The sequence below is a fragment of the Thermobia domestica genome, chromosome 9 (assembly GCF_964235325.1).
Source record: "Thermobia domestica chromosome 9, izTheDome1.hap1.1, whole genome shotgun sequence".
In the NCBI taxonomy this organism is placed as follows: domain Eukaryota; kingdom Metazoa; phylum Arthropoda; class Insecta; order Zygentoma; family Lepismatidae; genus Thermobia; species Thermobia domestica.
This window is the reverse complement of record NC_137462.1, coordinates 36962608-36976411: the sequence shown is the minus strand read 5'-3', so window position 1 is coordinate 36976411 and position 13804 is coordinate 36962608. Positions and strand designations below refer to the sequence as shown.

Sequence of the window (13804 nt, the reverse complement as noted above, 5' to 3'; positions counted from 1 at the left end):
AAACTAGAACCTTTCATTGAAGTTTCATGTAGAAAGTATGTTTTGAGGAAAATAACTGTAATAAATATAACTGAATATCACGCGACAGTAAGGCATATAATAAACTAATTTTTAGAATATGCAGAGGTAAATATAAAAGCTTTGCTACAAAAATACCTACACAGAGCATAATTCAATGAGCTCTGAAATACAATGTAACGAAATAGCCCATGAGATTCAGTCTACAGAGCAATTGTTACTTAAAGAATGGACATACACTATTTCGAGAATCGAGACAAGACGGGAAATGTTTACGATACTTTTCGTCTCGTCTCGATTCTCATCTCCAAAGAGAGACGAAAATTTTGATTTAGCCCTGACCCGTCTCGAATGTAAAATGTTAATTCTCATGTTATTTTATTTGTTTTAGAAACGAGATGAGAAACTCCTCTTCTCGTGAGCAACATTAAACCAAACCGAAATATTCTTTCCAAATGTCACGTTTCTCCTTGTAATGGTATGACCTGAGCGAAAATTTAGCTTCTAGCTTTTAATCTTCTACGAGATAATAATAATTATTATTATTACTATTATAATTCCTGAAGATTTGATAGTTCAAGTATTGAAACATCCGAGTATTCAAATATCTGAATATAATAAAACGTATGTTATCGCTGATCAATCGCCATCAAAAATTCTAAAGTAAGAAAAAAAATTGCAACGTGCATTCGCAGAAGCACCTTGACCACTGAACCGCGATCGCTACGTGGTAAACGATCCGTCTTTAGTCTGGTTACGTTAGGTTTCTTTGTCTCCGCTTGCAAAGTTGTATGTTATATTTTTCGATTCAAAATGTCTTTCGTATTTCTTTTATGAAGTCGGCAAAGTTTATATTAATAACTTGCGTTTTTCTTAAACCACTGGTTCACAAATTCGTTCTTTCTCCACACGAAACTACAAATATGACAGATTGAATTCTCATACTCCCCATTTCTTTCAAAGCAGTCGCCATTACCTGGTCAAAGACTTATTTCCGCCACGATTCATATTAACCAAAATAAATTCATTTTTCGGAAGCGGAACTTTCACTTTCCGAATTTCGCAAAATTATGGAATTCAGTTATACTCCGGAATTCAGAAGAATTTCGGAACTCGGAAAGAATCCGGAATTTAGAAAATTCCGGAATTGAGAAAAACTCCGACTTTCGAAAAAATCCGGATTTCCGAATTCCGGAATGTTAACGAAATCAGAAATTTCTAAATTCCGGATTTTTCCGAATTCCGAAATTATTACAAAATTGGAATTTTCCGAATTCCGGAATTTGTCCGGCTTTACTTTCGGGAGTCCGAAAACTAATAATTCCGGAACGGGCTATCCCTAGTTTATACACAACCTTTCAGAACACTAAGCTAGTAGCTGTCTACAAACAAACAAGTAATGCAAAGCATGTTGTATACTGCAATACGTCATGTATTAAAATCCGACACCATGACCCTTTTATTACATTATATGAAGAGCATGTAGGTCTAAATTCCTCATGTATTACATATAATGTAGGTTTTACTCTTCCAGCAAAGAAGAAACATGTGATCATAGTATACAACCCACAGAAGTGATAGCTGGCAATACAGTGGTTGTAATCCCTAACGACACAGGAAATGAGCGTTGCCATCGCCGCTGGTCTAGAGGCTAGCACGTGAGCCTTGGGTGTATGGAGTCTCGGGTTCGATTCTCGGCGGGAGAGCATCTATCATTTTTAACTGTTCTCGATGTTTCTGTGTTCGTGTCCCTGTCGTTATAAGTTATTAGAAAAAGCAAGTTAAACGAGTGAAGCAAGTAAAATTAGCAATAAGTAAGTTTCTGAAACGCGTTCGGTGAGTCAGTTAAAAAAATAGTGGACAAAGCACTGGCTTTTCGCGCCTTCCATGCGAGTTCGAATCAATCTCGGCTTGATATTTTATCCATTTGAGAGAAAGTATTGTTTCTTTTCGCTACAGGATGGATTTTCTCTTTGGTTTCATGTCAAACATGCTCACGTAATGAAAAGACGCTGTAGATAATAATAATAATAATAATAATAATAATAATTATAATAATAATAATAATAATAATAATAATAATAATAATATGATATATTAGTAGCTAACTCGTGTGTGTATTTCGACAATATAAATTTATATTATTATGTGGAAATAAGTAAGGCTGGCTGGCGCCCGCCTCCCTAATTTTTTCGATGCGCCTTATGGGTCCACGGTGTCCAACGTTGGTCCCATCCCAGTATCACCTCCTGTTTTCTAGATATAAGCTATCGACATTTTGCCTAAAGAGGGCTCTGCCGTGGCCCCATGAGTACCCATGACAATGACTCTTCGTTCATTTTGCATTGAAATCGCTTACTTTTCTGAGTACTATGAGTGCATACTGTCCAACGTTGGTCCCATCGCTCTACAGTTTCCCGTTCTCTCGATATAAATTGCTAATATTTTGTTTGTAAGGGAGATATGGCGTTACAATCATTACGTTTGAAGAAGAACTGAGGAAGATATTGCCTTGCCACAAACAACACCTATTATTATTATTATTATTATTATTATTATTATTATTATTATTATTATTATTATTATTATTATTATTATTATTATTATCATTATTATTATTTTACTTACCACTAATGGTGCCTACCTTTATTTGCAATGCAATGTGTTACTAAAAAGCAAATCAAATAACACTCCTCGCCATTCAGGCTCCCGAACTCGAAATACATGAGTTCTCTGTGTTAGAGGAATGCACATTTATTATATTATTCTTTCAAATAACACGTTACACAAGTTACTTCACTTTCAATGTGTAATTTCATATCATCAGTAACAATCATCTTGTTCCAATAGGAAGATAACCCCCTCCTGCAAAAAAAAAAAAAAAAAAAAAATTGACCGTAGCGAAAGGGCGTGAACCTTCTTTAGGCGATTAATCGGGTCCAATATTTCAATAAGTTTCTGCACACAAATATTTCAGTAAAAGAGGAAAATTTATTCAAACTTTCTGAATACCTATTTATGGGCGAAATTTGGTTCCCTTGGAACTTTTTAAGAGTTTGAAGGGCCACCATTTTGAACATTTTCATCTGATTATTCTGGTTAACGAACTCATCAAGATATTTCAACAATTAATGTTTGTGCCAAGTTTCGTCTCAATCCGCTGAAAATTAGGTGGTTATGGCATTCACAAATAGCGTTATATATATACAAATAGATAGATAAATAGACACACAGAGGGAGAGAGAAAAAGTGTTTTTCTCCCTTCTCGCACCTGTGGTGCGTCAGAGCTAAACCGGGCCCCTTTGCAAAACGTATTGACGAGCCTAACCTAAACACAAGCCTCTTACTTGCTAACGTAGAAACGTGGTCGGGAGGTGTAAGCATGTAGAAATTGTATTTTTAGTAACCATGTGTATGGCCGCTTCCATGATTTTCCTTTTACTTTTTGCAGCTACTTCGGAATGTTCAATTTTTATTCTTTACTAATTGCAAATGGCGTTTACATTCAAAATATGAGGAATTTTGGTGGCATTTGTTCGGATATTCTTCTCTTTCGAAATGAAGACAAGAACAAAAGCAATACGCAAAGACAAAAAGTATTATCAGTACTAAACATTACCAATAATAATTGCTACGAAAAACTAAATACGACCTCTTTTACCATCTCTCATGAGTTGTATGTATTATTAACAAAAATTTTTAAAAATGTCCTTGCCGCGGATTCGAACTTGCGTCCTTTGCATTTGTAAGCCAGCACCTTAACCACTACACCAAGATCATGGCATGGTGACCGTTTAGTTGTCGGCGTATTTGTTGTATTTGTGTTTTATGTTCCCACTTCGACAATTTTTACTCTTTTTTTGTAAGTTTAACAGCTGTTTCTGGCTTTCTCTTTCGGTGTCGTCCTTTATTTACACAATGCACTATTCGTATTCACAGCTTGTGCCCCTCTGCAATGTCTTATTCAGATTAAGCTTTTCTTTTTGCCCCTCAGTAAACATTTGATTGATTTAATTCTCATACTCTCCACGGATGGAGCGCAGGAATGCCAGACTCGAAAAATAGGTGTACATTTACTTTCCTGACAGATCATACACACACACACACACACAGAGAGAGAGAGACAACTATATTTCGAACAATATTATATTCGTAAACACTTAAATGTAAAATAGGACTTATCAAATGACCATGGATATTTTCCCCATTATTTTGAGTCGTAAATAATAATCCTTTAAATTATTCCAAAAAAAAGTTATTATCGTAACTATCCCAATAAAATATTTGAATAAACAAATGCGTATTCAATAATAAAAGAGTGAAAAATTATTTAGATAATGTTAGGAGAAGTTTTTAAAAAAATATTTTAATAAATACCAGTACGTGTTGCACTCTGATATTGATGCGTTTACGAGATTACCTTGATGCAGTGGCCGCACGAGAGATCTGCAAAAGGCCACCGTCTTCTCAACCTTTGGTGACGCTTGACCGCCAGGTATGTTATGTTGTAATGTTGGTCAAGTAATTTAAAACTACCCTTTTTGAAATACCAAAAACAAAAAAACTTTCAAATATTTCTACCCTTTCTTGTCTCCCCCCAAGAAATTACAGCTGGTGTTACCACTGCATTGATGCTTTTTCGTTATTACTTACAAGGTACATTCGCGAAGTGTCCTCTTGGTATTCATGTAAAATTGATTTAAATGCAAAGTTCTCCACGGCCCAATATGTATTGTATAATTATAGCGGCCCATACCAGTAATTTACAAATTTATGGTTTTCATATATCCGGAATGCAATCATACACTACTATAACGCACGGAAACAAAATTGCTTTTAGTTTCTTTAGATGTAAGTCGACATGAATGTGGATATATGCAAAACAAATTGGATCAAGTACTGCTTCTCTGATACATGTTACCCATCCCGACCACCATATTGGATTCAACTTTCGATGTTTCAAATGGGAAGAGGCGCAAGTGATACATTAAATTAATCTACAGTTTTCTCCGAAATTCACTGGTGTAGTGAGTTTTACCGTAGCTTGTATTATTTGCAGCGTATTGATATTAGCTAAATATCAGGTACTTCACGAATATTGAACCAAATAAAACGTTGTGCAGGGCCCCGTGTGTGTGTATATTTTACGTGATTTATCGTTGACGAAATATTATCTGAACGTACATACATACATACACACATACGTCTATATGGAAATGATAGGTCTTCACCCTGGATTTACATTAGGTATTTTGACCATAATACTCGTACAATACTTCCTTGTTATAGTATAATATGGAAGTAATAACAATCACTCATAGAAATGTAATAAGATTATAACACCAACGTTGTGAAGAGTTTGTTTATAGCTACAGTATTTTTCCAGTTAACAATTGTTCTGATTTGTCAACATCAAAAACGTAAGAGTAACTGATGTTACTCTGCAATGTCTATTCGCGAAGTGCCTGGAGGGGTTTAACATGCAATATCTTCCAAACGGTAAAAGCTACTATAAAATTGACTACATCAGTGAATTTCCGAGAAAATTGTACATGAATTTGATGTATCACTTGCACCTACTTCCATTTGAAAAACCGAAAGTTAAATACAATATGGTGAATCCAAGATGGCGGCCGGGGTAGGTACCATGTCAGAGAAGCAGTATTTGATGCAATTTGTTTTTCATATGCCCACATTCATGTCCAATTACGTCTAAAGAAACTAAAAGCAATGTGTGTCCGAGAGTCCGAGAGTAGTAGCGTATGATTGAATTCCTGATAGTATATATGAAGGCTCATAAATATGCAAATTACCGGTATGGGCCGCTAAAATTAGTACAATACACATTGGGCCGTGGAAAACTTTGCATTCGATTCAATTTTACATGAATCCCAAAGGGACACTTCGTTAATGTACCTTGTTAGTTAAAGTATGATCAGTTAGCTGATTATTTAAGCAATAAATACGGTACATGGAATACCCGCTTACCAGTATATCAGTACAAGGAACGTGAAACAAAAATGGCACTTGCTTAAAAAAAACCGCATGTGATCTGTATTTGAAGCGCCCACTATCACAATCCGCCCCATCCATTTCGCTTAGTTTCGAGTAATCTAACAAAACGTGCAGCGAAGCTCCATATACACGCGTACAAAGTCCCATATTTGAACTCGTTTTTTAGTATGAAATATTAACCTTTTAATCAAAATTCAGTTTCCATGGAATTTCTTTAGATCAAACATACAACAAGCGATATATAACTCAATTTCCGTATATATATATATATATATATATATATATATATATATATATATATATATATATATATATATATATATATATATATATATATATATATATATATAAATGGCGGTTTTTAATACTAGGCGCCTCATTTCTAAATTGTTCATGTGACATTTTCGGCTATAGGCGTTCACATTAATAATCTGTAGTACTGTTTGTGGTCATGGCAAAGCGTTAATAATTTCAGATTTCCCCCAGGGGAGGTGGGGTATTTGAACTTACTTTGGATGAAAGTAGTACTGCAAAAATACTGAAAATCTACGTTGAGCACCATTAGAGAAATGCTTTGGGGGGAAATTTCTTAGTTACGGGGGGAGATTTTACTCCTCATCATCCCTGATGACAACTGCATTAGTTGTTATTAAAGATGGCGGACTTCGAATCCAGTAACACTTTTGCGCAGCGCGTTATTATTCGCTTTATTTAAAGCAAAGAGGTCAAACCTGCTGAAATTTTGCAAATATTGACAGCGTTATTTCGAGAATATTGTAAAGAGAGAAGCGTACAAATGATAAAAATAAAAGGGGCGAATCTAATCGTGAGAACGATAGAAGAGGAGGTTCAAATCCCGCCATAGGGAACGGTGAGCAAATATTTGTGAAAACACCCATATAATATTGTAAGTGTTCATACAATTCGTTAGCATCTACACTTTCGTAAGATACCTGTGAGGTAGGTTTCGAAAGAACCAACAGATCTTAAAACCAAAACAGAGATCATATCTGTTTAAAACGCTTGATCCTTTTAAACAAGATGTTCAGTCATTTATGGAATACAGAATATGTGGTTAGGGGGTATTTACAAGGGAAGATGGTGGTTTCACGCCAAGTGCGTCAATGAACGCAGAGGGAATCAAAGCTTTTAAACTAATTAACAACTACAATTTTATAGAAAAAGTATTTAATTTAATTAATACATGATAATCAATGCTACACCCTATTACGGGGAGACTAATTGAAGATCTGAACCATTGATGAAGTTTAAAATATTATGGAGATACGTACGTCAAGAGAATTCAGGGAAGGTCTGTCTTGGACATGGAGTGGGCACCCTGCCTGTGGTTTAGGATTTAGATTTCTGGGCTTTCGGCGTCTAAGGCCATTTAGCTCGTCACGTTTGAAGGATAACGTCCCTCGGCGAGCACACTATCTGGGGAAAAGGAAAGAAGGAAGCTGCCTGGGACTTATAAGTTAGGTACCACCCTGGCATTTGTCTGGTGTGAATGAGGAAAATGCAGGAAAACCTTATTCAGGAGTTTTACACTTTTTCGACCGAGTGCCTCTACCGGGAATCGAACTCGGGACCTCTCGCACCGAAGACGAAAGCGTTAGCGACTACGCTACGCGGGGCCACCGTTGCCTGTGGTGATGGGTCCATGAGTATATTATTTCAGAAGCAAGAACACACATAAGACGGGAGTAAAATTCCTTTCCGTTGAAAAAGATGAACTTAAAAAATGTGCATGTACGTACGTGCGTGTAACAGTGGTTCAGAAGTTAGCACAAATTTTTCAGTTCTGTCGTTATTAACGCATTGGTACTTATGTAGGAAAGTACTTTGGTGTAAAGGGAATCAATCTATACAGAAATATTTCAGTTTTGATGTGAACAAATTTCGTAATAGGTATGTAGAAGATAATAAATTACCATACTCTACCTACATATTATAGGCACTATTCAATAGCATAAATCATATCTATAAGTACTGGTATATAACGACCTTTTAGACATGGACTCTTAATAGACATTATATATACATTGTCATATATATAAACTTTATATCATAAATTTATACATATCATTATATCAAACTTTATATCATATCATTATTGTATATCATATATATATATATATATATATATATATATATATATATATATATATATATATAAACTTTATGATTAGCAGTGGTACATAAGTGTTTTTTCCATAATAGAATAAGAAAAACTCTGTACTTTAAATTGATCAATTCATTTATTAACTTTCAGTATCTAGTTTGTTTTCTTGTTACAGCAAAGAATTTGAAGTTGATGTGTCAAATATTTGGAACTACAGAAGAAGCATTGATCAATATAAATCAACGGGAGGAACGAGTCAATCAAGCGTCCTTCAACAAATTCAAAAATTACGAGAGTGGATCACTGCCAGAAGACAAGGAAGAAACAAAGATAATTAAAAGACATATTATGCCATAAATAAAATTATTTTAAATGTCTTTGTATTTATTTGATGCCTCTCTTTCTATTCCTTTTATTTACAGTAAATTTACAGTAACTTGGGTTCAATAGGACTTTGATTACATTAGAATATCTAACACTTGAAACAGATTTAGTAAAAGCCCAGAAGAGTTGTACAGTGTAGTTTTAACCTAATGTTTGGGAGACCGATGACTAGGGCAAAACAACTAGTGTTTGTTAAATTACACACACACCGCGCGTGACACAGATGACAAATAAGTTCTCGAATAATATTCAATTATTATTCTTACGTTATGACCATTCCTAAGATTTTTAGGGACAGTTTTCAAAATAAACAAAGTAAAAGGAAAGGTGCTAAATACGGCGAAAAGAACGCGCACACACACACACATGAGCATATATATACAGGCCCGGATTTAGGGGGAGTGCAAAGGGTGCACCCCCCTTCCTTGTAAATATATACACTATCTAAAATGAGAAGCTAGCAGTGAAAATAGCAACACATTCCGAAACTTTCTGCCATCATGTTTCCGTTTGGGGCTTAAAAGAAAGCAGAGCTTTGCAAAAGCAATAGTTTAAGTTGATTTTCTGAAGGTTGAAGGAAAAGGATTCACCGAGAAAAATAATTGTATATAACATTTGTCAAGTAGGGAAGAAAACAGAAGGCAGGAGGAGAGAAGAACATTTTTGTCCTGCATTAAACTTATGGCCCTCTTTAAAATACTTTCCTCCGTTCTATGCATCAGTGTTGTCAGGGGTAAAGAATATTGTCACATGCCACTTTGAAGAGTTTCAGTATGATTGGTATTTTGGTAGTTATAGGTGCACCCCCTCAGACAATTCTGGATCCGGACCTGTATATATGTCGGCAAAAATACCTTTATTGATTTGGAAATCCGAAACACTAATCCCGTTCAAAGTAGTCTTCTTGGTAATTCACACACTTCTCCTAGCGCTCCTGCCATTGTTGGAATCACTTCTGGAACGCATGGAATAGGGAGCAACCGTGCCATCGCATTCCGCAGACGTCTTTTCTTGACTTAAATCGGGTCCATTTTAGTTGATATTTACAGCTTGGGAAGTAACCAAAAGTCACACGAAGCCATGTCGAGTGAGTAGGGAGACTGACGACGCACAAGAATGGTTTTGAGTAAATGCCTGAAGAAAATTTCGCAAACACTCTCCTCATGCCCAAAATTCTCATTCAAAATTGAATGTACCGATCGGATTGGATAGTTTCTGCTTGCGTACCGCCAATTTTTTTGACAAAATTTGAGGCAATATCGCTGCTCAATTTTTTCTGTCGTTTTACAAAACACTGAAATACGACGACCGCTCACTACACGTCTTCACTCGTTGGCCGAATTCCAGCGACAGGCGTTTTCTGCGGGCGGGAAAAGTTCATTATTGCGCATGAGTATCTCCTCTACATCTACACTGAGGCTTCATTAGTTTACGCGGGAAAAAAGGTTCCCTCGTATATATTTTTTATCTAAAAGAAAAAGTGTGCACCTAAAAATCCTAACTCTAGTTATAACAAAATGAAAAGATTGCTAGTTACTACGAAGACACTGTTGAGTAGAGATGGCGTTGCATAGTGTAGTCGCTAACGCTCTCGCCTTTGGTGTGAGCTATCGAGGGAACGATTCCCGGTCGGGACACTCAGACGAAAAAGTATAAGAGCTTTTTCAGACCAGCAATCCTAATTGAGGTTTTCCTGGGTTTTCCTCATTGACTCCATTCAAATACCAGGATGGTTCCTAACATAAAGGTCCCAGGCCGCTGCCTTAGTTCTTCAATCCATTCTTTCTTCCCTTTCCTCGGATAGTGTGATCTCCGAGGGACGTCATCCCTCATACGCGACGGGCTAACATGGCCATAATTGCTGAAAACTCATAAATCTAATTCCTAATCCTAATCCGTTGAGTAGAGGCACCGATGAAAGTAATAATATCAACCATGTCCTGTTGTAGCTGACATTGATAAGGTATGACGCAGCCCGCAGCCAGCCTAAAAATGTAGGGGGGCCCGGCTGGAGTTAGGGGGGCCCGCTCCAACCATATTATAGTTCATTTGCAAGCCTACCGTGAAAATTTTGGGGGGCCATCAAAAATTTAGGGGGGCCTGGCCCCCCTAGACTTCCCTGGATACGGGCCTGGTATGACGGCTCATCAATCGTAGAAGCAGAAGCTGTCATTGTTGATGATATACTTAAAGCGACAAATTAACAACCTGTGATTAACCAGGAGATTTCATCTTAAAGCAATATGTCTAAACCAGCTGTTGTGAGCGCTATTCGTCTAACCATGGATGAAATTTTGCAACGAATCTTGAGTCAAAGGTCACAGATTTCTCCTCACAAAGACTAACAGGGAGAAAAGAATATTGATTAATATGTTGAAACCTGACTCATTTCTTTGCTTTCCCAACACTGTAGTGTGGCTAAAGACAATTACGTTTTCAGAGAGAGTGTATGACGAAAAAGCATTATTGCAAGCACTAGGCTTATTCGCAACAGAAAACACTCGAAAAGGCTTGCAGTAGAAGCTTGGGGATTTGGCATCGAAAAATTTCAAATTACAATGACAGTTTTCATTTCAATATAGAAGACTTTTTCTTTTCTTTCTTCTTCTTCATTACAACCAGTGAGCTGATGTTTTGTTTCACTTTCTCATTAGGGTCCAACTCCAATGCCAAAACCATGACTTGGTGTTTACTGTTTAAAAACATCGAAGATATAGCTAGTTGCAAGAAAAATTCTAATTCAGATTCGTGACATTTTCAAAGTTTTTTCCAAACAAACAACCAAAGGATGCTTTCTAGAGTAAAATTCAACTCTTGAAATGTTAGTAAGCAAATGAAAAGATCAAATTATGTCAAAAGAATGGCAAAACATATTCAGCACATTTGTACAGGCAAGCAGCGGTGTGGGGGGCGCGGTGGTTCAGTGGTAGAGCGTTCACCTCTGGTGCTTGGGGTCCCGGGTTTGATCCCAGCCCCCGCCAAGTGAACTTTGTGGTGGACAAACACCGTGCTCGTGGGTTTTCTCGGGGTTCTCCCGTTTCCTCCCACTTTATTCATTCCACCATTTCACTCATCTCTCATTATCACCGTCTCCTTTAGCCTAACCGGCATAACCGTGGGACGTACAACTTACAGATTTCATTTCATTTCATTTGCAAGCAGCGGTGCAAATCTGCCTTCAATATTGGGGCGGCTGGGGACGGGTCAGACCAAGGATCTTATAAAATAGGGGATCTGCCCTTAGAATAAAATCTTGAAGCCATACGTCACAGTTTTGCCACCCCTACTCTGCCCACTCCGCCCAATAAGATCGCAATGTTTTGAGCCAACAATCATGGCGGAAACGAAAGTAGCCAATTAGAAGATGGCAAAGGCGAGATTAGCCAATCAGACTTGCCGATGCTCGGTTGTTTTCTGGCTTCATTAATTTAATAGGATGAAGATACATATAGGCAGATCCTCTATTTTATAACATCCTTATGGGTAAGACCGTTCCCATAATTTTTTTTTTTTTTTTTTTTTTTTTTTAGCGATGTTCAAAATATCTATGAAGTTGAAAAACAATGCTGTGGAGGATCATCAGGGGAGCACAGTTGTCTTCAACATTGGGAGGTGGGCAGATTTGAGGCCTATTCTGGGGTACACCAATTTCATCTCATTTTCCCTTGTGGCAATCGGACACAAATCATCACATTTCTCCCCTAAAAATACATTCCAAATCGGGTTATTGGGGGGACAGTCCCTCCAGTTCCAAGATTGGAGGGGACATGTCTCCCTGATTCCCCGGGATTTTCACCACTGACAGGCAAACAAAATACAACCTTATGAATTAAATTTAAAATACTTTCAGATCACTGGTGAAAACGATTTACTTTGCCATCCTAGGATTGGTTTAATTGATAAAGTTGTAATTTGTTTGCCTATACAAATGCTTTGCATATGTTTTCCCATCCTTATATAGATTTTTCATTAAAATATATAATAATTAGACTTTTTGATAACATTGACTTTTGTAGCCTCTACAAAGCGGTTTCCCCCCCCCTTTTTTTAAAAAAAAATCAGTGTATCCCTTACGAACCTTTCCATTCAAGTGCGGCGTACCGTCAAATTATCCGTAACTCAAATTATAAGTAACTATATCAAAAATAAATTAAAGAATTTATTACTTTTAATTAAAAATCCCAGTTTTACTATGAATAAGAGAATCACACTATAAATTTAATAGATCTATATTATTTTAAATTTTCTGCACCTCTAAGAAATTATTGCCTACCCTGGGAGTACGCGCACCTCAGCATGAGTAAGAGATGCTACTGAAAACGAAGTAGACAACCATGCGAAAATTGAAGTATATTGGATCGTTTTCGCTTCAGATCCGATTATCAAGGTTCAGTACAGTTCAACGGCGCCGACTTTCCAAAATTTATGTGGGTGCATATCAATGGAAGAACGTTTAGTCTATAGAAAAATGTGTTTTCAGGGAAGTCTCGATATTTGAGTGATTTATTTTTAGTTAAAATCTTTTAAAATATACCGGCACTATAAGGATAAGCTGGGGCTGACTTAGGTCAGTCGGTAACACGGCTGACTTAAACGCAGGAGAAACGGGTTCAAACTAACTTATAAGATTATTTGTGTGGGTTCCCGAGCCCCAGAGCACCCACGTAGTCGGCGCGTATGGCACAGTTTATGATATGCAAAATGGAGTGATGAACTAAATAGAGGTCTGGAAATCACGAATGTATTCGATGTATCTTATTTAGGCTTTTCCTCCTCAATCGTCAAGTTGCCTAGTATTTTTGGTATACTTATCCCTTTCCAGTAGTGTTGGTGGATAGATCCTTTTCCTAAACAAAATACTCAAATCTTATCTTCGAACCAAGGTGGCTTCTCAGAGTCTACAGAACCTGGAGCCTTATTGCATAGCGCTTTGTGTCAACACAAGCAGAATTAGAGTTTTGGTTTGCGATAGTCAATATAGCAGTTATAATTACGTGTTACATTATTTATTTCACATTGCGTTGCGATCCGGAAATTTTGTGTTAGTGGTCCATCACGGAATAAGGCCCCTAAACTCCTCTTTTTCCCATTTCCGTAGCAGCGCACTTGGTATTCCACATGTATGGTAATGCTCACCTCGATTGGGAAATGGTAATTAGAAACATAAAATAACCTAACGCACTTTAAAGTGTATGTTGCTCAGCCAATGATTTACCATCATTTATCCAATAATTTCGATCTTGTACTCCCAATCACAAATTT

General features: G+C 36.9%; 1 protein-coding gene across 1 annotated transcript in view; it reads left to right on the top strand.

Annotated features, from left to right (window-relative positions):
* Argl (Argininosuccinate lyase) overlaps positions 1 to 8535 on the top strand; it is a 65411-nt gene extending 56876 nt beyond the window's left edge. The window contains exon 12 of the mRNA XM_081770903.1: positions 8334 to 8535. Coding sequence (XP_081627029.1) covers positions 8334 to 8496 — 163 coding nt within the window. The 3' untranslated portion in view covers positions 8497 to 8535. The remainder of the gene's footprint in view (positions 1 to 8333) is intronic.
* Positions 8536 to 13804: the final 5269 nt, after the last annotated feature.